We start from the raw sequence: 25,476 nt of genomic DNA, 5'->3' as shown, positions 1-25,476 counted from the left end.
AAACGCCTGATGAACTCAGGCACTTCACTGATGATGTGTCCCAGAACATCCTAGGATGTATCTTTCATTCAGATAATCCTAATTATTATAAAGAATTGGAACAACCCATCTTTCTAGATACAGTCCCAATGGTTTCTATCATTTTGGATCAAATGCACAAAGAAAGTTTTATTAATAAAAAACAAAAGGAATATTTACAAGGAAATACAAATCCAAGTGCGAGACAGTTCTATTTACTACCTAAAATTCATAAAAATCCTGTCCCAGTCGAGTAAGCCCTTTGAAATTGATCCAGGTCACCCCATAATGACAGATTGCAACAGCGAAACATACTAAACAGCTCGATTAATAGAATATTATTTAAACCCAATTTCAAATCAACATTCAAATTATATAAAAGACACATATGATTTTCTAGAAAAAATAAAAGCACATAAATTACCGGCCGATTCCATACTATTTACAATAGATATTGATAGTCTTTATGGCATTGAAGTAATCCAAAAATCGTTTAAAAAATATCCAGATCCAAAAAGAATGGATAAATAATACAATTATTGGAAATTAATTTAACAAGGAATGATTTTGATAGTATAATCTGATTCATAATGAGTACTATCTACAGATGAGTGAAACGGCCGTGGGCAAAAAAATTCACTCCCTCTCATGCCATTATCATCATGGCACACTGGGAAGAATCAGCACAGGCTGTATCTCCCCTTAAACCACTTTGTTATTACAGATTTTCAGATGACATTTGGGGTGTCTGGACACATTGTAACAAGAATTTGACTAATTAATTTCATTTTTGAATAATCATCACCCATCATTCAAAATTAGTTGATAACAACCCCTAACCCTAACATATAAAAATCACACTGAAATTTTTTGTCAGTTCACTACAATTCAATCTGCAACATGTCACTCCGTCATATTATGCAGTGAGGACAGTTCATCTATTTATTCACCTGAGCAGGTTAGACATTTTACCTGAAAAGTTGGGAAAAAAATGATTATACAGATGCACTGTGACACTTTTTTTTTAGTTTATTGCATATACAAAAGTGTGTTAGACATAAAATCAGCCTTTACAAAATGTCTTCAAACTGAACAATTCTATTTACACTCCCTTTTGTGAAAAAGTTCAAATTCAGCACAATGCAAATGAAACATATTAACTGCTAGTTCTACAACAGTAAAAATAATCATAAAAAAATAAGCGACTTTTTAATTTTTTTTTTTTGTAAGATAGAACAGAAACATTCACTCCAAACTTTATCAGAGAAATATTCAGTTTGTTCCAACATGAATGAAGCTCCAGATTTCATCAGATCCAATCAGGTAACGGAGGGGTGGGGGTGGGGTGTCATACTCAATTATGTACTGAAAACATTAATAACTGGTTATAATTGGGTTATGAGCAATGTCTGTCTGGTTAAATTTATAAGGTCATTCTTTGGTAAAATTCACAGTTTAAAAACTTGTGGAAATCCAAGAAATGTGATATTGCAACTGTGTTTGGACATTCACAAAGATTTATAGTTTTGCTTTATCCTGTTAATTGTTTTCATGCATTGCTGGTCCCATTTAAGAAGACATTTTTAAAAATTTGATGCTGATTGACAGAAGAGGCAGCAAAGGAAAAGTTCACATAAAAACAACACACAGCTTGTTAAGAAAACAAATTCACAGTCCAGATCTAAGAGTTGATCTGAGAGCAGTTCAGTCTTTTGGAATAACTGGCATGATTTGTCCAGCGGGGGCAGCACTGAACTAAACAGAGCAGAATATATGTTGGTCAGTGGGGCTAAATGCTCTAAATTGATCAGTACATTTGATTCCAGATATTGATCAGTAACGTGACTGTTTCTGTCCATACTTCTGCTGCAGACAGGATTATTAACTGAAATTATAATCCATGGCTGTAAAATGCTGAGTGTGAGCAGATCTGCACTGGCATTGAGGCTCTGTGCTGCTGACTGGCTGCAGAACCACAGGAGAACCAATCATCTGCTTCCTAAATGTTCCACATTTCCTTCCTCTGAGCTCAGAGAAATGTGGAGCTTCTGAAGCAGCGGAGGAGCAGATTATCATCTACAGAGCCGACACTCTGCTCAGCCTCTGCGGCGCCCCCTGCAGGAGGAGCAGGATTATCATCTACAGAGCCGACACTCTGCTCAGCCTCTGCGGCGCCCCCTGCAGGAGGAGCAGGATTATCATCTACAGAGCCGACACTCTGCTCAGCCTCTGCAGCGCCCCCTGCAGGAGGAGCAGGATTATCATCTACAGAGCCGACACTCTGCTCAGCCTCTGCAGCGCCCCCTGCAGGAGGAGCAGGATTATCATCTACAGAGCCGACACTCTGCTCAGGCTCTGCAGCGCCCCCTGCAGGTGGGGGTGAAACAGATTGTTGGAGGATGAACTTCTCTCATGAAACCCTGAGTTAAGGTACAGAGGCACTAAAAGGTGAAAGGCAGCAGTGTGTGTGTGTGTGTGTGTGAAGGCTCTGGAAAAAGCTATGCTGATTCATCTTAACAAAGTTTTGATAAGAAATTAATATGATGAGCCAAAAGTCCAGGTTATTCCTACAGATAAACTGGTTTGTGCTGTTCAATGTCTGATGACATACTTTGCTCAAATATCATTTTCTGCCAGTATTCTGGATGAGAATGTTTTGGTTTTATGCTACAATCAGAAATTAAATGGTGTATGCGAGACAGACTGCAGGAACCAGCCTGAGACACATCCTGCATCACAACATGATCCAATGATCAACGGGACGTGGAACCTCATAACGAGGCCAGAACAAGCTCCTTATCACAGAGAACAGGAAGGCACGCCAAGAAAAACTGAAAACATCGACTACCGGGCTGGCAGCTCCAGGGTCCGGCTGTATCCACACAGAGACCAAACCCTAACCACAACAAGCTTTGTTGTTGTTTTTTTTTTAACAGTCCATGTGAGAACACACACATACACTCGTGTTTTATGGTTGTGAGTGTGTGCAAAGAAGCAGTGGTTTACAAACATGAGAGCCAATCAGCTTCCAAATGCCTCAACAGCGTCCAAACCTTCAGGCAACAGGAAATGGGCTAGTGGAACAGGAAGTTGGGTTGATGGAAACGAGGATGATTGAGAAGACAGAGCTCCAAGTTGATCAAAGTGAGGTAAGTGTCCCGCTGGGGGCAGGAAGCAAAGAAGACATCACACTTATCAAACTGCTTCCTGCTCACCGGCTACACCACAGAAGAAGAAAACATTCCGGAGCAGAAACAGTCAAAACAGAATTTTCCAATTTTCTTGTGTTTAGAGATAAAAGTCATCGTACAACAGCTTTCAGCAACATGGAAAATCTAAACTGCAGGACAAAGTAAAAACTCCCTCTGAAATATATTTCAAGTTCATCTCATAATGAGTTTAGAGTCAGCTGATTGTGGAACAACCCACTGCTATTGTTGCTTGATGATGGTTTGTCTCCATGGCGATGGACAGATTTCTGGTCTCTGCTGAAGCTGGTCTGGGGACTGTTTCCTGTCTGTAGACAGGATGGCGTCAGCGTCCTTCTCAGGTCAGCCCATGGCTTCAATTACCACAACATCAAATCCAGATTTCATTCTAATTATAATTTGAGCTAGAACATTTAACAAGAATTTTATTATAACATCTGAGGTGGAAAGCGACAGAAGATCTGAGGAGGAAGAAGGCACATTGGACCGCCAGCTCATGGGAGAACGGAGGACGAGGGGGGTGAAGATGAAGGTCTAACTCTGACTGCCCTATTAGACGAGGAAGAGGAGGAGGAGGGAGATGGGATGTAGACGAAGGTCCAGTCAGTAGTGGTTGAACCTGACCTTCTCAATGTCTCCTATCAGCGTCCTGGCCAGGTAGATTCCCACCATCTGAAGAGAGAGGAACCAAGCAACATCATTAACATTTATATTTATCAAACAGTCACAGCAACACAAAGGCGAGTCAGACGACGGAGAAATTCAGGTGACAGAACAAAATGCTGCCAGCTTCAAACTGAAATTAGATATAAACACAAACCAAATTGAAGGCTGGTTGATCTCTGGCTCTGCCAGGAGAACTGGTTCCACAGCAGCACAAGTCTGCTGGTCTACAACAGAGAACTGACCAAGAGCCAACAAGGAGCCAACAAAGAACCAGTGAGTACGTTTACATGCGCACCATATTCCTGTATTGTTCGGAATATCCTCAATATTCCGGTTGCGCATGAGTCATGTAAACACGCACCGAACCCGATTAAGGTCATATTCCGGTTGTAGAAAATTCCATATAAGACCCCTGGCAAGAAGAAGAAGACTTCTTCTGTATTTCCGGCAGACCAGCCACTTATACGCGTACCCCCCGCAGCTGAGTGTCGCATTAGGTAAGAGAATGGAATATGCCGAAACACAGGAACATGCCAAGTAACATGTAAATGGAATATTCCAGTTGCCGCAGCGCAATTACCTTAACCTGAATATTGACCCGAAGTGGAATATGGTGTGCATGTAAACGCAGTCAATATTAAGATGATGACAATGTTTGCCAATTAAGTTTTTTCCATGACTAAGACGAGACGAGCTAAAAATAGATGATAGATAATAACTAAGATGACGTGTGTTTGGTTTCGTTGAGACGAGATGGGACGAAAATGTTGTTAGTCGACTGTCAGACAATAAAAAATCCCCTCTCAGGTGCGTCTTTCAACATATAACCCTGCAGTGCGCCGCTCTGTCGCAGGTGGAGGTCATTTATTTATTGATTGTATTTTGCGTTGTGGGGGCCCTCTGCGCTGGGGGCTGTTATCGGCTGGGGCTGGGATGTCTCTTCTTGTGGGGCACACCGGCTGGGGTGGGTGGGGACTCTGTGGGGGTGCTCCGCTGCAGTACCATGGGTCCTCTGCCTTCCTGTAGTTTGGTTGGCCCCTGGGCCGTGGGCAGCCCCCAGCGCAGACGGCAGCGTTTCCTGACCTGGTTCCTCTGTATCCAGCCGTTGTGTGTGTGTGTGTGTGTGTGTGTGTGTGTGTGTGTGTGTGTGAGAGAGTCGTGGGGTGGGGGTCTAGGGGTTGGGGTGCTTTTAACATGTAAAGCACTTTGTGCTACATTGTATGTATGAAAAGTGCTCTATAAATAAAGATTGATTGATTCATTGATTGATTGCGTTGTTACTCTGAATCTGCAAAGTAACTGGCAACTAAAGCTGCAAAATAAATGTAGTGGAGTTAAATTATCAAAAAGCAGAAAACAAATAGTTGCAATAGTTTCAGCAGCTGTTACAGCTACAGGATTTACAGGTTACCAGCCACAACAACGTTAGGTAGCTAGCAGCATTAGGTATGTGAGTGTGTGTGTGTACATACACACACACACACACACACATATATATACACACACACACACACACACACACACACACACATATATATACATATATACACACACACACACATATATATACATATATACACACACACATACACTATATTGCCAAAAGTATTCGCTCATCTATCCAAATCATTGAATTCAGGTGTTCCAATCACTTCCATGACCACAGGTGTATAAAATCAAGCACCTAGGCATGCAGACTACTTCTACAAACATTTGTGAAAGAATGGGTCGCTCTCAGGAGCTCAGTGAATTCCAGCATGGTGCTGTAATAGTAATGTAATAGGATGCCACCTGTGCAGTAAGTCCAGTTGTGAAACTTCCTCGCTACTAAATATTCCACAATCAACTGTTAGTGGTACTATAACAAAGTAGAAGCGATTGGGAGCGACAGCAACTCAGCCACGGAGTGGTAGGCCACATAAAATCACAGAGCGGGGTCAGCGGATGCTGAGACGCATAGTGCGCAGAGGACGCCAACTTTCTGCAGAGTCAATAGCTTGAGACCTTTAAACTTCATGTGATCTTCAGATTAGCTCAAGAGCAGTGCGTAGAGAGCTTCATGGAATGGGTTTCCATGGCCGAGCAGCTGCATCCAAGCCTTACATCATCAAGCACAATGCAAAGCGTCGGATGCAATGGTGTAAAGCACGCCACCACTGGACTCTAGAGCAGTGGACACGTGTTCTCTGGAGTGACGAGTCACGCTTCTCCATCTGGCAATCTGATGGACGAGTCTGGGTTTGGAGGTTGCCAAGAGAACGGTACTTGTCTGACTGCATTGTGCCAAGTGTAAAGTTTGGTGGAGGGGGGATTATGGTGTGGGGTTGTTTTTCGGACGTTGGGCTCGGCCCCTTAGTTCCAGTGAAAGGAACTCTTAATGCTTCAGCATACAAAGACATTTTGGACAATTTCATGCTCCCAACTTTGTGGGAACAGTTTGGAGATGGCCCCTTCCTGTTCCAACATGACTGCGCACCAGTGCACAAAGCAAGGTCCATAAAGACATGGATAAGCGAGTTTGGTGTGGAAGAACTTGACTGGCCTGCACAGAGTCCTGACCTCAACCCGAGAGAACACCTTTGGGATGAATTAGAGCGGAGACTGCGAGCCAGGCCTTCTTGTCCAACATGGCAGCCGAGCGAATACTTTTGGCAATATAGTGTATATTCACACACAATACAAAATATATTACAGTACATTTTTACACATATTTACAGGTATATACATATACATATATTAGGGGTGTAACGATTCATTTTAACAACGATTCGATTCGAATCACGAGTCGTGGTTGCCGATTCGATTCAAGGATGATCTTAATCCATTTAGAACAAAACAATTTGATTCGATTCAGTGACTTGAAATCGATTCAGCAACTTTTTGGCCAAAACTTCAACTAGTGTGAATGTGCAATAAATACGTGGATACTGGACAGTGCAGGCGAAGTTTCCTAGATCCCTGTTGTTTCTTAAAAGGGAATCAGGTTTAAAATAATGGATATAAACAAGAAAACAACAATTAATGGCAAATGTATAACCTTTTATTTGAATAAACTGTTGTTTGCGATATAACAGTACAATAATACAGTCCACCCAAGTTCTATTCAGGTTTAATGAGAAGTGGTTGAACCTAGGGCTGGGCGATATGGACCAAAAGTCATATCCCGATATATTTAGGCTGAATATCGATATACGATATATATCCCGATATTTTTTCCACAATGTGAGAGCAAATGTTCAGTTAAGTCAAAGCCAAATATGACATGACGGGGCTGGAGCTTTTTTGGGTTGTGGATGGCTTGTGGCTGGGGATTCTGCAGTGTTCCTGGTAGTATCTGGGGGGGCAGGAGCTACTACAGGAACGTCCTCTGGCTCGGCCCTCTCACCTGCCGTGTCTCCACTGAGAGGGCGAGTAGGAGGAAGGTTCCTGTAAAGTTACCGGGCGGCTGGGCGACCATGACCGGGGCATCAAAATGCGTGTTGTTAAAAAAGCCTGTTGTTAGCGTTAGCTAACGTTCCCTAAAGCTAACGTTAGCGTCCCTATGCACATTTTATACACCCATGCACACGGTTTTTTCTGTTTTTTTTGTTGCACATTGCTTTTTACACACTGGGTTGTACTTAGGTTATTCTGTTGTACTCAGATCTTATTCTGTTGTACTTAGATCTTATTCTTTATTTCTATTTTTTTATTTACTTAATCTGTAATCTGTGGATACTGCTGAAAAAAATGTGAATTTCCTGCGGGATGAATAAAGTATCTATCTCTCAATCTATCTATCTATCTATCCTAAAAATGTCGGCTAAAAAGTGTGTTGTTAGTAGGGATGCACATGGTTAACCGTTTAACCGTTAACCGATAACAGTAACTCTAACCGATTAATACTAACGGTCAATTTTGTTTTTAAGCTACGTAATTCAATCAACTCATGGGGGCGTGTCGACAGGTGCAACACATGCCATCACGTGCTTTCCATCACAGCCCACTTTACAGCGAAGATGAAGAGAGCAAAAAGGTGTACGCAGTGCTGTTTGAGATTAGAAAAATCCTGATATTTTGTTGTTTTTGTTCATTTGGTTGATGTTTATTTGGCTGTTTTTGCACATTTAAAAATAAATAAATAAAGCCCATGAGAATTTTTTTGTCACGGCACTTTTGAATGGGTCACAGTACTCAAAAAAATAAAAATAAAATAATAGGGGAGGCAACCGCCATTCCGACATCCCTCCAATCTATTATTAAAAACTCCTGAAACGGGAAATATAATATGTCTAGTAGCCTACACGTATTAATGTAACTCGGGCTAGTGTGAAACATGTTAGATTCATGTCTGAATCTCAGGGATCACTGACTGTAAGCAGAAACACAGTGTCAGTGACCTGTCACAGCAGCCAGCTGGAGCGTAGCTCTCCATTGAGCCCGTGTGTCTCCATGCACGCTGGCATCATATGCAACATTAATATTACAGATATCAATGACGGCTCTGCAGATGACACCTGAAGTCACTGACTAATTCCAGTCTCCTTCGTGTTGTACAGTAGGGGAGGGTGTGTATCCTTGTATGCAATTACGCACAAAACACACATTACATTGAATATTTTTTTTTTTTTTTTTTATCTCCAGACACGTCGCGGGTCGTCCAGGTTTACAGTAAAATTGTTCGGAATGAAGCCGCATCATCCAGATAAACATTGAGCTCCATCAGAACTGTTTAAAAATCAGATTTCAGAAGCTCAAACTTTATTTTGGAAATGAAGCAGAACACACAATTAAAGAAATCACCAGCGCGCTCGCTCTCGACATAATTTAAAAAGCAATAGCAGACGATTGAAGCCTACAGTACTGTTAATTATATCTAAAGCTTGTAGCTTTTTTTTTTACATTTTAGATGAGTAATTTGCCGTCATTGTAAATCTGCAGTTCAGCACCGGACAGCGCCGAGTCAGTGACTCTCTGGGCCCTATCTTGTGCCACCCGCTATCCGCTGTCACTACCCGCTACCCGCAAATTGCGGATTTAGGAACTTCCACTATCCCTAAACGGTATCTTGTGCCACCCGCTACCCGCTGTCCGTTATGCCGACTCGTCATTTGCGCCTGGAGGTGCGTCGTGGGTGTGTTTCATGCGCTATCCCTAAACTTGCTATCTTGCGCACACACTTTAGGGATAGCGGATAGCGGGTGGTCAGGACCACCCGCTATCCGCTTTCCCTAAAGTTTGGGCTGTTAGGAGAGCGCGCCCAGGCGGCTTCAATGCGCGCCCCGACGGAGCCTCGCCACGCACACGGTCGGACTGATACCGGGACGCCGCCAGAATGGACTGAGTATATTACTCATATAGACTGTTTAGAGGAAAGACTGTTTTAATTGGACACTATCGCCAGCACGTTTTATTGTTTTATCATAAGCCAGCAGCTGTGCTATAGCCTATTTTTATTTTTAATATTTTATTTGCCCAATCTACCTTGTCAATAAATTAGTTTACACATAGTTCCCCCTCTGCCTCTTGTGTGTGTGTGGTGTGACCTGGGGATTTTACTCAATCAGTACAATCTTGTGACACGTCCACTTGGACACATGTGGCTCCACCTCCCGAATTAACTCGCCTATAATATAATATATAATATGTATATAAAGCCAACTTGCTTTAGCCTCAGTAGAAGCCCTGAGAAAATCTACCTCCCTCTCTCCATCGCGGGTTTAGGATTTAGGATTTAGGATAGCGCATCCTGCCCTTAAAGGCAATGGCACCTGGCACACTGATTGGTTTAACTGGCGTAATGCCCAAAACACGCCTATGCATAATATAGCGGGTAGCGGAGGTGTTTTGCGGATAGCGGGAGGTGCACAAGATAGCAACTTTTACGGGGGAACGCCTCTTCCTAAATCCTAAATCCGCAAATAGCGGGTTTAGGGAGTCTGGCGCAAGATAGGGCCCTCTGATTCCAACCTTTCCTTACATGGAAAGCCTTGTTGGAATGGTGGGACGTTTGTGTGTCGGAATAGCGGTATTTCGGGATGGTGATATGTCTAAATGGTGGTATGTCGGAATGGCAGCATGTCGGAATGACGGAATGTCGGAATGGCAGCATGGAAGGGCATTTAAATCTTATCGGTTAACGGTTATTAATCGTTAAAGGGCGTCGGTTAACGGTCATAAAAAAAATCCAAAATGTGCATCCCTAGTTGTTAGCGTTAGCTAACGTTAGCTAGCACGTTAGCGTTAGCTTGGTAGTGTTGGCCGTGTTGCTAGGGATGCCTAGTGCCCGGCTGTTTACTTTCTGTTGACACCACATCGCGCCGTGAGTAAATCCAGTCAGCACCAACTAAACCCCAAGCCGCTGCCCCACCGAGGAGTTTTCGGGGCCGCTCATACCCCTTTTCCACCAGGGCTGGTTCGGAGCCGGTGCCTGACTTAGCACCAGTTTTTTGGTTTCCATGGCCCAAGCAGGGGCCAAACTGGTGCCAAACTGGTTCCAAACTGGTGCTAGGCAAGCACCGACTCCGAGCAGGGGCTAAACAGGAGCCAGAGAAAGAACCGATGACGCGACCCACCGCGTCATTGGTGGGCGGGGCTACAAAACAAAACAGGAACTGCGAACGCTATAAACATAAACAATAATCCCAGAGAAGCCGTGGGTTATACTGATTTTACAACGGCATGGAATGCGGCTCAGGAAATCACATTTAAGGATGAGAAGCACCCGTTTTATAACTAAACATAGCTGTCATTCATTCCGATCACGAATCCGACAGGTAGCCGGCAATAATTGTGTTTTTCGCCTCTGTATTGAAATGTGTAAAGACACAAGCAGTATTTGCATTGCTAATAAATCCAGATCCTGCTCCACCCGGGGCCAGAAACTGTATCGGGAAAGCAGCGTTATATGCTTGACTGAGACGTGGCTCACGAACATCATCCCCGACTCACTGATCAGTTTCACCGGCTTCAGGACAGGACGGGCGGACAGAGACAGAGACGCTGCAGCCGCTGGACTGTATGAGTGTGCAGTTTTATGTGTGTTGAAGTGATGAAGCTGCCGTGACAATGTAATTTCCTGCAAAGGATTAATAAAGTATCATTCATTCATTCATTCATGATGGTTATTGTGATTCTGAGCGAGCGTCTCGCGCACCCGTCATCACGTTTTCCGAAGACGTCATGACGTGGCTCTGAATTGGCTCCACTTTGCTCTTGACCGGTGGAAAAACAAACCGGTTCTTCGTTGGCACCAGTTAAGCACCGGCTCTAGCACCAGCTCCGAACTAGCACCAGGTTTTTTCTGGTGGAAAAGGGGCATCAGAGTCCCTACCCCGAGGCAGAGCTGTTTTTTAGCCCCTGTAAAAGTTCAGGAACTCTCTCCTTCGGGGTAGTTCCTGCGGTGGAGACACGCGACAACGGCCCCAGTCCCATGAAATTACTCCGAGAGTGCCGGAGTGTTTGTTCCTGCCCCGCCCCTCCTCTGTGCTCGACAGAGGAGGGGCGGGGGTGCGCGGAGCAGCGCAGAGAGCTCCAGGTCAGCAGCGCAGCAGAGCAAGGATCACAGCGCAAATTTGAACTATATCGATATATGCGATATAGTCTGATTCCATATCACATTTAAAAATATATCGATATAATTTTTATATCGATATATCGCCCAGCCCTAGTTGAACCTGCTACTTCTCTCATTTTAATAAACAAACAGCAGTGCACGAATATTTCTTTGAATGAACTGTTGTTTTTAACATGAAACAGTACAAGTATAATAAACATGCTGGCAACATGAGGCCTCTGCAGAGCCGACATCACCTGCAGCAGCAGAAACGCTGAAGAGCTGCCTGGAGGTCGGCCTAGTGTGAAATCCCATGGTGCCTTAGTAGGTGGTTGGAGAGATTAGTCGTGTTGCCGTTGTTTTTTACTTGGCTTTTACATATTCTGCAAACAGCGAGCAACTTATTTAACACATCTCCATCTTTCCAAAAGCCAAAGTGTTTCCATACACTCGACCGAAATGGTGGCTTGAAAATTTCTTTCTCGCTGTCGTGGTTGTTGCTGTTCCGAGATTCACGCTTCTGCCGGCGCCTGCTGCTGACGTCAGACAGGCAGACTCAATTGAGTAACGTTTATCGCATCTTTATCATTAAAACTGCTACAAAACACACACATCTATAAAGTCTGTCGTGTTTAAATCCAATGTACTTTTTCATAGTATCGATTTAATCAATTCTTTAACATTTCAAACGATTTTTAATCAATATATGTCATCCGGAGGGCCAATTTGCTGAGCACAGATCGATGTAGTTTAATCGTAGGAATATAAATCCATTCATCGATCTATAGATGAATCGTTACACCCCTAACATATATACAAACACACACGCACACACACTCCGGCCATGTCTCCACCTCTTTTCATAATCACATCTGATATCAAATTAGGTTTGACAGTTCCTGTGTTGCTCCACCTACTTCATTGGAAATTAGTTAAGGCCAGGAGACCCCGCCCCCCTCCTCTTCCTCAGTTCTGATGGTCAGAAAACCCAACGACCCTGAACTTATCACCTCTAGAGCTGATTAACATTTGGAACAGGAAGTGGCGGCACCAATGCGGGGCCGATCGGGCCATCAGATGGTAAAGACATTAAGATCCAGATTGTGGCGGGTTTTTGTCCACAGTTCTGTTCACACACACACACACACACACACACACACACATACAATCGGACGACGTGCTACCTGCAGCAGGGAGATGACCACGAAGACGCCGGCTACGGTGTAGAGGTTCCCGGGCAGCCAGTCCTCCAGGGCCGGGATGCAGCCTTTGGTGTAGATGTGGTTACTCCACTCGGCCTGGAAAACACACACACACACACACACACATGCTTCAACATAACTATATCAACATGTTCAACTCATCTGATCCAAGTTTAACTTCAATTAAAATATCTTTGATTATCAGGGCCGATATTCACAAGTTCTCACTATTTCTTAATGGTCATTCTCAAAATTTTGATTGACATGACAAGATAAGAAATGATACTATGATACTCCATGATAAGAAAACCAGTCAAACTCCGCCTCTCCATCTGAAAGACACCAGGACAGAAGTGAGTGGGTGGGGCCACGTTTCTGATAATCTGGTTCCAGTTTTTCATTTCTCTTTTCAGTGGATTTGGGTTTAATTTAGTTTGACAGAAAGACATAAACAGCCAGACATGTGCTCATAGGGTTACTTTCACTTCATTTCAATGAAATTTGTTTTTAATCTTGTTTTGCAGTTGTTTTAATAATATAATGGTTTTAATTACATTTGGTACAATTACATTTAACTACAAATTTTTAATTCAAAGTACATTTTGTGTTGGTCTTTGTAAAACTGCACATTTTGCCACTACAATTTCTAAAGTAACAACAAATAAATATCAGCACTAAATATCTGTTATTGGTGTCCTGGATTATTAATCAGTATCAGCCCTGAGAAATCAATATTGGTCAAATGAATATAAATGTTGCTATGGTTTTACTGGCCTTCCTCTGGTGCCGTGTATCAAATCGAGTCCTCCCTCCCAGGCAGCAGAGGGCGCTGCGCTCCTCCCCCAAATTTTTCAGCAGGAGACAAACTTCACAAATACACTGAAACCACATTTCCTCTCTAACTAACCGTAACCAACTCTATCTCTAACTAACTCTATGACACACACACCTGCTTCACTACAACAGGTGTAACTGCAATTCATGTCCCTCATTTCTTAAAGAGGTGGATCAAGTTAATTAACAAACAAGTAATTACCTTGAACTATTACATAAAACTATGAGGGTTAGGGAAGTAGGGATCGCCTAATATTAATTTTTCAGGGCCAATACTCATGATTAGTAATCCAGGACACTGATAGCTGATGTTTGATTTTTAGGATGGATATTCACTTATAGTACATTTGAGAATTGTGTCCAAATTTACAGTTTAAGACACGCCAACACAAATGTCACTTTGGATTAACAAACGTGGAGAGTTTGCTGTCGTACTGCATCTCCACGCAGCAGCAGACAGGAGAGCCCTTCAGAGGGTCATCAGACCGCCCAGAACATCTTTTGAGGAACTGTCAAGCTCTCGCTGACCCAGTAGAGCCACAAACACTGAAGGACCCGTCCCACCTGTACATCATCTACTAGACCTGAGGACCCGTCCCACCCTGGACATCATCTGCTGGACCTGAGGACCCGTCCCACCCTGGACATCATCTGCTGGACCTGAGGACCCGTCCCACCCTGGACATCATCTGCTGGACCTGCTGCCCTTCACTAGGCTTCAGGTCCATCACATCACAGACAAACAGACCCAGACCCACACGTGAGCTTAACGCTGACTAACACTGACTGCCTGGGATCCTCATGACTGTCTGCTCTACATCACTACAGCAACATTAGTATTTATATTACTTATATTTATATAGGTCCGACTGTACATTCATATGTATATACACACACTGCCTGGACATAGGATCAGTGCAATTCATCAATGTACAATATTTTCTTGTTTCACCTGCTAAAAACTGTATTATCTAACAAAGCTGAATTTTAGAATTTGCATTTAAATATTCCTGACTGCACTGCTGTACACAGGGCCACTGCAATTCCCCAATCACTGCTAATAACTTGTACCATTTTTTATTATACTGTTTATATCTCGTTTTTATAGGTTACAGAAAATACATTTTTACATATATTTCTTATATTTTATACATTTTATTTGAACATTTGGCACCTTAACCTTAAGTTCTTTAGTTTAACTCTTTTTTTTTTTAAAACTAATCTCTATCTTAATTAGTTTGAACTCTTTCTAGCTTTAAATGGCAATTATATGTGATGCACCGTCACAAGGACTGCTTCTCAATTTTCATTGCACCTTGTGCAATGACAATAAAGGAATCTTTTTTTTTTTTAATACAGAAAACTATGCAATGATTACGATGAAATATTTAAAGATCACATATTCAGGGATTAAAGCATAAAAAATATTTTTGACTGAAATGTTTTTTCAGGCCAGTTCATATTCCCCCACGATGCGCTGCACCACGCTTTAAGAATGGCCCCTTTTCTGCCGTGCGATCGCTTCCCAAAGGTTTCAAGTAAAAAAGTTAAATGCTGTATTAGCCCTTCTGTTCTCTAATACAGCATTTAAGTTGTAAGAAAACTTTAACCTACACTATTTTAATATTCAAGACCAATAGCATTGTATAGGAGGAAGGTGATGTTGAGCAATTTAATTGAGCAATTTAATTATTGTAAGTTTGCTTTTAATTTAAATGTTTCGATCTATTCAGCAAAACTGATACTTGATACTGATACAGGGCTTGACTCAGTTTGTAATGTAGTCACAATGTGCACCAAGAGCTAACGGGCTTTCCATCGTCCCCCGTTTCACTAAGCCATGCACATCTCTATTTGTTTTTCACAGTTTGATCTATTTTTGAAACGTCAGAGCCTTCCTTCATTATCAATGCATCCATGTTGGCATGTGGAAATTTACTGGAATATTCTTCGAGTTAAAGATAAATGACCAATCGGAAAAGTCGGCGACAACAGCTGTAGCAACACGGAGATTAACATTCAACTTTCATTACATTCCGATTAATCTGCTCTGTCCTTATCCAAATAAAGTATAAAGTAAACCCGAACCTCAACAGGGAATAGACACTTACCAAAGAAGCTGCTCTCAGATGACGTTATCCATCAGCTATCCATTTTGAGTTGGTAAAAAATCCACTTTACATCTCTCTTAATTCCACTCATGCAGTTACAGCAGGGCTCCGTTTGACGAAGCAGGTTCAACAAACTCCGAGTCTGAGCTGATCTGCTCTGAGACAGGAAACTCTGAGTTTTCGGTTCCAGAACAGCTGATCTGAGTTAGTTTGATCAACTCGGAGTAGTTTCAGCTGGAGTTAAGCGCGTGCACCACAGCTATAAAAAGCATCAGGCTGCGTTTTTCATCCCAGCTGAATTGGAAATCTTAATGCATTCATACAGTGAGTTTGAACATGTGTTTTTTTTTTCTTTTTTTAAAAGTGCAACACCGCTGCAGTGGCAAAGCAGAGGGAGACGGCGTGGGAGAACACTGCTGCTCGGGTCAGTGCGTAAGTTTAAATGTAGTCCGCTGCAATCACAATAATATTACAGGGGAAAACTGCTTGAATGGTAGCCTATTAATTTATTTCATTTAGAAGCGCACTTGGCAGCAGCTTAAGATGAAATATAAAAACATTGCCATGTTCGTGAAAAAAAGTCGCCACCCAACTACTAATGGACTTCTAATAAAGGCAATAACAGACGGTAGAACTAATACGCCACGCCAAAACTCGCCTGCTGACTGAATGAATGAGGGAGTTAAATCCCGTGTGTGGCTGAAAGAGGGCGGACACAGAGAGAAACTCGAGGTTTCATGAAACTAACCTGGTCCCGACCAGGTTAGTTTCATGGAGTCTGTTACTGCGGTAACTGACCGAGAGCTTAAGTTACCTCCCTCTGTGAAACAGGCTGGAGTTACCCCTCTGTCTCTGCTTTGAGTTGCCTCCCTCTGTGAAACAGGCTGGAGTTACCCCTCTGTCTCTGCTTTGAGTTACCTCCCTCTGGGAAACGGAAAACTCAGAGTTTCCCTCATTTCAGGGTGAACAGACTCAGAGTTTTCACTAAACCTGCTTTGTGAAATGGAGCCCAGATCCTTCCCTGAGGGGCGGGGTGAACCCGCCCTCCTCTGTTTCTGATTGGCTAATACCAAGGCTCTGGCTGGCTTTATTGGTTTACAACAGCGTCGGTTTAATGCCTAACATGATGTCATTGGATAATCAAAACTGTACCACAACAAAATGCACGTGCAACTTTTTTTTTGTGGTCTTTCTTTTTTCCCCCCTTTTTCCAACTGACGGAAATCCGTCTAGAGACGGAGAACTTTAATCCCTGCACATTTTAAGTGATGCTGAATCAGATATCTTGTGTTAATTAAGTGGGTATAAGTTTTGACATCATCCCACAGCCCTACAAAATGTGTCAACAGGGAAAAAACCTAAAGGAGAATCTCACCTTGGGCCGACCTCTGACATCATAACCACATTGCGTGTTCACCACCGTGTCCTGCAGGGAGACAGGCAGCCTGATCAATACCAACACTGAACAACCCTGATCAATACTGAGGTTAACTACAGTGGGTTAGGGTTAGGGTTACACAGTGTGAGCAGGTGCGTCCTTTCAGCAGAATAAACAGGACCAGTTATTGTAGAGCAGGTACTCACAGCAGGATCGGAGAGGCAGCAGGAGAAGGGAACCCCGCACTTCTCGCGGCTGCGGTGACTTTCATTACAGCTGAAATAAACGTTCAGGTCCCAGTCGTCCGGCTGCTGGGCTCCACAGCAGTGGTTCTGCACAGAACACAGACCAGAACCAGGTCAGACACAACAGAAACTTGACTAAAGTTACAGACACAAGTGCCGTCGCTGCAGGACAAACAGAACAAAACAACCAACATCTTTCCTACGACACAAAACTACAAAATAAAACAAAACAACAAAACAAGGAATTTTGTTTACTCACAACCACACATCTGAGACAAAAAGCTGCACATCACCTGATGAGCTCCTGTCTGTCTGTCTCTGCCTGCCTGTCTGCCTCTGTATCTCTCCACCTGTCTGTCTGCCTCTGTCTGTCTCTGTCTGTCTCTGCCTGTCTGTCTGCCTCTGTCTGCCTGTCTGTCTGCCTCTGTATCTCTCCACCTGTCTGTCTGCCTCTGTCTGTCTCTGTCTGTCTCTGCCTGTCTGTCTGCCTCTGTCTGCCTGTCTGTCTGTGTCTGTCTCTGTCTGTCTCTGCCTGTCTGTCTGTGCCTGCCTGGTGTTTAGTATCTCACAGCCAAACTGGGAAGCTTTCCCTCCCAGTCTGTTTGTTATAGTGGGTGGCCCTCCTGGCCCATAGTTTCTGTCTGAGTTCTCAGAGTTTTAGCGAGCCAGGTCCTCAGCAGGTAAAGTCATTACAGGTGATGATGTTAATGTTCATGTAGACAGAGATAATAATGGCCTTAGTGCTGCGTTCGTGTCATTATGCGACCCAGGTGTCTTCTCTCGGAGTGTAAATGAATTCACTGCTTTCACCTTATTTTGACTTATGTATTGGAACAGAACATCTCATCTCCACGTAATCCGCTTTACTCTGACCATTATTTAATAACCTTTGAATTTCTGCTTCACGACTATTTTCCCCAAGACAAAAATGTCCTCACTAGATATCTGTCTGACAGCGCTGTGGCCAAATTCAAAGATGTGATTCCATCAGCATTTAATTCTACGCCTTGTCTCCATACAACAGAGGACGGCAGCATTAATCCCTCCCAAACTGATCACTTGGTGCTACAGGTTTTCAATCAGGAGTCAGAGCGCATCATAAAGAGCTGGCTGACCTGCAGTTTTCTGCTACGAAATTCAGACAAAATTGAAGTTATTGTAAAAGGCCCTTAACACCTCAGAAACACATTATCTAATCATAGTTACCTTAGATAGCATCACACTGGCCTCCAGCACCACCACAAGGGATCTTGGGAGTTATTTTTGACCAGGATTTGTCATTTAACTCCCGCATTAAACAAACTGCTAAGTCTGCCTTTTTTCACAAACACAATATTGCAAAAATCAGGCGCTTCCTTCCTCAAAAAGATGCAGAGAAACTAGTCCATGCACTTGTTGCTTCTAGGCTGATTATTTTAACTCCCTCCTGTCAGGCTCTCCAGCTGATTCAGAAAGCTGCTGCTCGTGTCCTGACTGGAACTAAGAACAGACATCATATTACTCCCATATTAGCTGCATGGGCTCCCTGTAAGATCCAGAATCGAATTTAAAATCCTCTGTTCACCAAAACCATTCAATAACTAGTTGGTTCAGTGGTCCTGCATGAGAGCTGCATCATTCCTGAGCACTGAGTCAGCAGATCTGTAACCACAGCCTCAGCAAGCTTTCGTTCTCTCCTTCACTGAACTGGACTGATTCAGCTAGCTTACCTGACAGTTCAGTCCCAGCAAACCTGCTGCCTCCCACACACACAAACATGGCAGTTACGCAGGAAAATCCATTTTGTGACTTGTGACTTCCTGCACACATTCATTTGCATTAAAAAAAAAAACAACAAAACTTAACTGGATGTTTGAGTGCGCTTGTTGTTCAGCTACAGAACGGCTACAGAACAACTACAGAATGGCTTCAGAACGACAGAACTTTCTTTAGTTAGCAGCCGAGGCCTCGTCTGTTTTCATTCAGCCTCCTTCACAAAGAGCCCACTCACACTGGCAAGTTTGATCCGCGCCCGAGCACGATTGCCCCTAAAATCCGGATTCTTTGACCAGTGTGATCGCTCCGTATCGTGCTTGAATACAGTAACTTCCCCCGCTCTGCACGGTTGGAGGGGGTGTGCTTCAGCGCGGTACGGGCGCGTACATGAGCACATGCACGAGCACATACACGAGCACATACACGGTCACGCATGCAGTGCGCGGACGTAAATCATGCAACTTTCCTCCTGCCTCTGCAAAATTGTTTAATGCGCTCAGCTTGATTACCGGCGAATGGCCGCGTTGCGCAATCAATAATCAGCCATGTTGTCTGTGTCGCTGTCTGTTGTGCTGCTGCAACCGCGTATAAACAAAAGTCGGTTTATAATGACAGTACAGCAGTCTGTGTGCCGAGATCCGGCAGACCTGGTGCTGGCCGCGGCACCGCGTCGGCACCGGCCGGCAGTTGGACCTTTCTGAAGAAGGAGGAAGTTACCTCCAAAACTGTCAAGGTTAATAAACATTCCATGTCTGATTAAAAGGAACAAAAACATCTTTTAGTTAAAAGGAAGACAATCCCCCCTTCCCCAGCCTGGGACTGGGGAAGGGGGGGATTTTGGCTTTAGCACGATACGGGCCCAAACTTGCCAATGTGAGTGGGCCCTAAATCATCAAATCCCATTCAGTGACAGAGAGAAACGAGTTCAGCATTACAAGCAAAAACAGGGTGGGACACCTGGATGCATCAATGGTGAGTTTACTGCATCCTTTTGGATTTTAATGTGTCAGGGACGCAGGACGCGTACTGTTCACATCACTACACACATGCACACACACACACACACACACACACACACACACACACACACACACACACACACAGGTGTTACCAGTCTCTGCAGGGAATCAATGAGGTTCTGCAGGTCGATGTCGTCTCTGTAGGCTTTGATGTTGGCAAGGAAGAAATCGTTGATCCACTCTCTCACCTGGCTCTGGAAAACCACCGCCAACACGGCCGCCGTCAGCTCCAGGAAGAAGATGAAGCCGATCACCCCGGAGAACTGAGCACAACACAGCACAGTGGAACACAGGTGAGGCTGCAGGAACACAGATTAACTCTGTAGGAACACAGGTGAGGGTGTGACCCCAACCCTAACCCTAAGGAATACAGGCAAAGATGGGTGCTGCTCAACATCTTTAGTTTAAAGAAAGTTCAACTTACAAACTTAAGGTGGGACAGGTGGGACAGGTGGGACAGGTGGACGGGTGGGACAAGTGGGACAGGTGGACAGGTGGGATGAGTGGGACAGGTGGACGGGTGGGACAGGTGGGACAGGTGGACGGGTGGGACAGGTGGACAGGTGGGATGAGTGGGACAGGTGAGACGGGTGGGACAGGTGGACAGGTGGGACGAGTGGGACAGGTAGACGGGTGGGACAAGTGGGACAGGTGGACGGGTGGGACAAGTGGGACAGGTGGACAGGTGGGACGAGTGGGACAGGTGGACAGGTGGGACGAGTGGGACAGGTGAGACGGGTGGGACAGGTGGACAGGTGGGATGAGTGGGACAGGTGAGACGGGTGGGACGAGTGGGACAGGTGAGACGGGTGGGACAGGTGGGACGAGCGGGACAGGTAGACGGGTGGATGGATAGATAAGGTTCAGTTTCCTCTGCTCGTCTGATGGGTTTAAATAAAGTTGAACTTACAAACTTCAAAAGGCAGATGTTCTCCCTCAAAGCTCCGACACAGCCGGCAAAGCCTAGGATGAAGGTGACTCCGCCCACCAGAAGAACCAGCCACACAGGATCAAAGCCATGCAGCCGGGTCACCTGTGTGAGGTCCAGCAGGACGCCCTGCAGAGGGCGGAGTCAGTATGTAAACACCACACAAAGGCTGGGCATGACATCGCCAGGTTCTAACCACATTCATGACTATGCAACCTGCAAAGCGTATGGGGGTGGAGTTGTTCAAGTACCACTGTTGCCATGGCAACAGAATTGACAGGTGTGTGGCCTAGCCACAACCCATGTCCTTACCAAAACTGAAAAAAATGGTCAGTAACTGTTCAAAGAAAAAATCTACAGACGATGACAGATCCACAGAATCTGTCAAATCAGCTGTTCTAAAATCAATAATCTATAATCTATATTAGCACGGCTGTGATTCGGTCAGTTAGGGTTAGATAGTCCCAGCCATGCTTCAGTTTAAAAGTTTGACCTACAGAGTGATGCTGCTTTCATACAAAATTTATCAGTTAAAGGTGATAAGACACAACAGATTATGATGATGATTTAATCATTTAAACAGTTTTTTGCCTCTTTTGACTGCAAACCCCCTCCTCTGACCAAAATTTATAATTTAATTCCATCATTGTGTTGTCGCAGTGTGAACACTAGTAATGCTTTATTAGATCATGATAATATACTGTATGTGTGTGTGTGTGTGTGTGTGTGTTTACCTTCTCACTCCATGCCCAGAAACCCACCGCGATGAAGGCTGCTCCTGCCAACTACAACAGAAACACCAGGGTTTAGTCTGGTCCAATATAACTTGGTTTCAAAGTTTAATGGAACATTTTCACAGGAAAATGAAACCAGGTCACAGATAGGAAGCCACTTGCTACGTGAAAAAGGAAATAAAAGTCAGTCTCTGTGTTCATGACAGCAAGCGGAGGCCACAGACAGATAGCAACAACTTTAGGAGTGGCCAGATCAACAGTTTGGTAAATCCTGAAACAGAGGGAATGCACAGGTGAGCTCAGCAACCCCAAAAGGCCTGGAAGACCACAGAAGACATCTGAAGTGGATGACTGAAGAATTCTTTCCCTGGTGAAGAAAAACCCTTCACAACATCTGGGAAGTCCAAAACCCTCTGGAGGAGGCAGAAGCATCACTGTCCAAATCTACAGCCAAGAGATGTTTGTGAGAAAATAAATCCAGAGGGTTTACAGCGAGGAGCAAACCACCGTGTCACTCAGGAACAGGAAGGACAGATGAGACTTTACCAAAAACATCTAAAAAAGCCTGGCTGATTCTGGAACAAGGTTCTCTGGAAAGATGGAAGGAAGATGAACTTGTACCAGCATGATGGGAAGAGCAAAGTGTGGAAAAGATAAAAAAAAGCCTGCACACTCACATTTTGCTTCAAAAAAGGTTTTAATTAAACAATGTTTCGAGCGTGTCCGCTCTTCATCGGGTAATTTTTTTACTGATGTGTTTCACCCGTGTATATCTAAACGCCCCCTAGTGATGTCATCAAACATGGGATAATTCACAAAAAGAGTTTTACAATAGTTTTCATCAATATATAACATCAAAAATACATACAATAAGCAATAGATTAAAAATATCAATCTGTCAGTTCAAGTGAATGACTAATCATCTAGGCTAGAGAAAATGATCAATGGGAAAATCCTCAGTCATGCCTTTGGAAGACATTGTGCCCAAAGTGAATATCCAAGAGGATTCTCGTTGTAACAACAGTCTATTTATGTCCCCTCCTCGTCTCGGACATTTAACATGTTCAATTCCTTGGTATGTGAGGGATGCCACGCTATGTTTCGCCTGCAGAAAATGCATAGCTACTGGACTCTTAGGGTCCTGATTTCGTATGCTGCATCTATGCTCGGCGATGCGTGTTTTTAATGCTCTTGTTTTAGCCACATATCCTAAAACACATGGACATTTAAGTAAATATACTACGTTAGCGGTAGTGCACGTAATAATACTTCTAATGTCAAACCGCTTCCCTGTGAGGAGATGCGTAAAGGTGTGGCTCTTGGTGATAAAATTACAATTCCCACTTGGAACACATGTGAAAACAATGTCCTGTCTTTAAGGGGCAAGATCTGATTCTACTACAGTTTATCTGATATTTGAGGGACGTTTGTATACAACTCTGGGCATGTCTTTGAATGTTGTAGAAAGTTTTGGATTACTGCTCAAGAGATACCAATGTTTTGTTATAACTTGTTCAAACTCTCTTCCCAAATTAGAGTATTGTAGAATACATAAAGGCCTGTTGTTTGATGAAAAATGACCTGATGAAGAGCGGACACGCTCAAATTAAAACTTTTTTTTGGAGCAAAACCTGAGTGTGCGGGCTTTTTTTTTTTTTTTAATCTTTTTGGATACATTTCACTGAGCCCAGCACCTTAAGGATGTGATGTGCGTATATATCTACAACCTTTGAGATTTCTTTATACTGCCCTCCTAACAATACTCCACAAGAATTGTTTCAAGATGACACCAGGTGATAATGATCAACTTTCCAAAACCCTGGATTTTTCCACAGAAGACTACGACAGGATCATGATAAAAGACTCTCTTTTTGATGCATCCACAGACAGCCTCCAAACAAGTGAGAGCCTGGGAAAAAACCTGAGTATCTACTGCTTATTGTATGTATTTTTGATGTTATATATTGATGAAAACTATTGTAAAACTCTTTTTGTGAATTATCCCATGTTTGATGACGTCACCAGGGGGCGTTTAGATATACACGGGTGAAACACATCAGTAAAAAAAATGACCTGATGAAGAGCGGACACGCTCAAAACATTGTTTAATTAAAACCTTTTTTGGAGCAAAACGTGAGTGTGCGGGCTTTTCTTTATCTTTTTGGATGCGTTTCACTGAGCCCAGCACCTTACAGATGTGATGTGTGTATATATCTACAACCTAAGAGCAAAGTGTGGAGAATGAAAGCAGAGCACATCATCTGTCCAGCATGGAGGAGGCAGTGTTATGGCATGAGCATGTATGGCTGCCAGTGGAACCAGGTCACTGGTGTTTACTCATGATGTGACTGCTGATGGCAGCAGCAGGATGAATCCTGATGTTTATAGTGCTATACTGTCTGCTCAGATTCAGCCTAAAAACATACTGTGAAAGCAACACAAGAGTTACTGAAAACAAACAACCCAAATCCAGCAGCTGAAGGAGCTGCAGGAAAGGCTTGGCAGAGCGACTCAAGGGAGGAAACTCAGAATTTGGTGATGTTGTTCATGGATTCCAGACTTCAGGCAGTCAGAGACTGCGATTCTCCAAATCCACAGTTTTGTTCATACCTTTGTTACAATTTACAAGATTACATTGAATACATGCTGCCAACATAATAATGTAGCTCCTGTTTCCTGAGCAGAGCCTGAAGGCATCATAATGTAAGTCATGCTTCCTGGGCGGAGCCTGAAGGCATCACCGCGTATCGCCATGTCTTTTAGAACAGCTCACAGCCACATGAGGCCTGAAGTGAATTAAAACCTAAACCTAAACTTTTCCTTTATAACTCAGTTTTGTTTTCTTCTTCATTTCAGGTTTGACAACAATACAGCTTGTTATAGAAATGTATTTTGTAGAAGTGGGATGTGTCTGTGGTAAATAAACAACCTTAAATCTCTCATCAGAAGGAAATTAAAAGTTCTGTTTTAACCACTGAAGCACATCCTGCTTCCTGACTGAGACAAGCTGCTGAACGTCAAGTGAAGAAACAAACAGCTGCCAGCTCATCAAGGCGGGGAGCCACTTCCTGTTAGCACAGCCAACAGGAAGCCAGAGACGCCATCAGTTCCTGTTATCTGCAACAGGAAGCAGCTGTGGGCGTTTCCGCGACTTGATCACTCATTACTAATGACTAACCACTTTTATACGGAACAAACCTTTAATCAGAGACAAACATTTGGTCTAATAAAGACTGACTCTGACCAGCTGGAATATTATTAATGTTTTTAAAATGTTTAAATATTCATGTTTGAAGATTTTGAAAGATTCACCTGCACCAGGTGAGTCACTGACCACCTCACCTGCAGAGAGGAGGAGCTAATCAGTGAACTCAGCTGGTGCAGTTTAGCGCTGGGCCTCAACAGAGTACATGATATGAAGATGGTCAGTGTATTTCCTGTGTTCTGTATGTGACACTGTGGTACATGAAGTTTAGCTCACCCAGAAGATGATGTTGTAGCTGAACATCAGGTACTTGTAGCAGCAGCTAACCTCGGCGCTCTCATAGCGATAGTAATGCATCTTCACCTGCAGGGAACACAAACAACCTTTATTCTGACAGGAAACTGACTGTTACCGCTGGAACTAAAATAAAAGGTTCTCCTCTGTTCTGTTCTGGTTCTGTTCTCACTAGATTAAACTGCAGAATGTTGCTCTGTAACCAGTGACTATAAACTGTCTATGTAATTATTAATGTTGTTGTTATAATTATTATTGTTTAATTCTACCAGAAGTAACTGCTGCTTTAGTCCGTTTGTGAGATTTCCTGTCTTTTTTTTTTACAGTTTCCTGTTGTTCCCCTT

At 43.5% G+C, this 25,476-nt stretch overlaps 1 protein-coding gene and 1 long non-coding RNA gene across 3 annotated transcripts in view; one reads left to right on the top strand and one right to left on the bottom strand.

The window, feature by feature from the left end:
- The first annotated feature begins 1,650 nt into the window (after nt 1-1,650).
- LOC115372724 (uncharacterized) lies at nt 1,651-22,434 on the top strand. The gene is made up of 3 exons (XR_003929468.1): nt 1,651-1,751; nt 15,809-15,813; nt 22,422-22,434. It is a non-coding gene; the product is annotated as an uncharacterized LOC115372724 (long non-coding RNA).
- Nucleotides 2,879-25,476, bottom strand: part of tspan14 (tetraspanin 14) — a 24,423-nt gene continuing 1,825 nt past the window's right edge. For both annotated transcript variants that reach the window (XM_030070818.1, XM_030070819.1), the window contains exons 2-9: nt 25,115-25,201; nt 21,634-21,684; nt 20,882-21,028; nt 20,064-20,234; nt 17,159-17,284; nt 16,950-17,000; nt 12,612-12,725; nt 2,879-3,899 (exon numbers count right to left, since the gene is read on the bottom strand). In XM_030070818.1, coding sequence (XP_029926678.1) covers nt 3,831-3,899; nt 12,612-12,725; nt 16,950-17,000; nt 17,159-17,284; nt 20,064-20,234; nt 20,882-21,028; nt 21,634-21,684; nt 25,115-25,195 — 810 coding nt within the window. In that variant the 5' untranslated portion in view covers nt 25,196-25,201 and the 3' untranslated portion in view covers nt 2,879-3,830. The remainder of the gene's footprint in view (nt 3,900-12,611; nt 12,726-16,949; nt 17,001-17,158; nt 17,285-20,063; nt 20,235-20,881; nt 21,029-21,633; nt 21,685-25,114; nt 25,202-25,476) is intronic.

This window comes from Myripristis murdjan, chromosome 15, assembly GCF_902150065.1.
Source record: "Myripristis murdjan chromosome 15, fMyrMur1.1, whole genome shotgun sequence".
Lineage (NCBI taxonomy): Eukaryota > Metazoa > Chordata > Actinopteri > Holocentriformes > Holocentridae > Myripristis > Myripristis murdjan.
The sequence above is the reverse complement of the archived record's forward strand: the minus strand, read 5'-3'. Positions and strand labels throughout refer to the sequence as shown.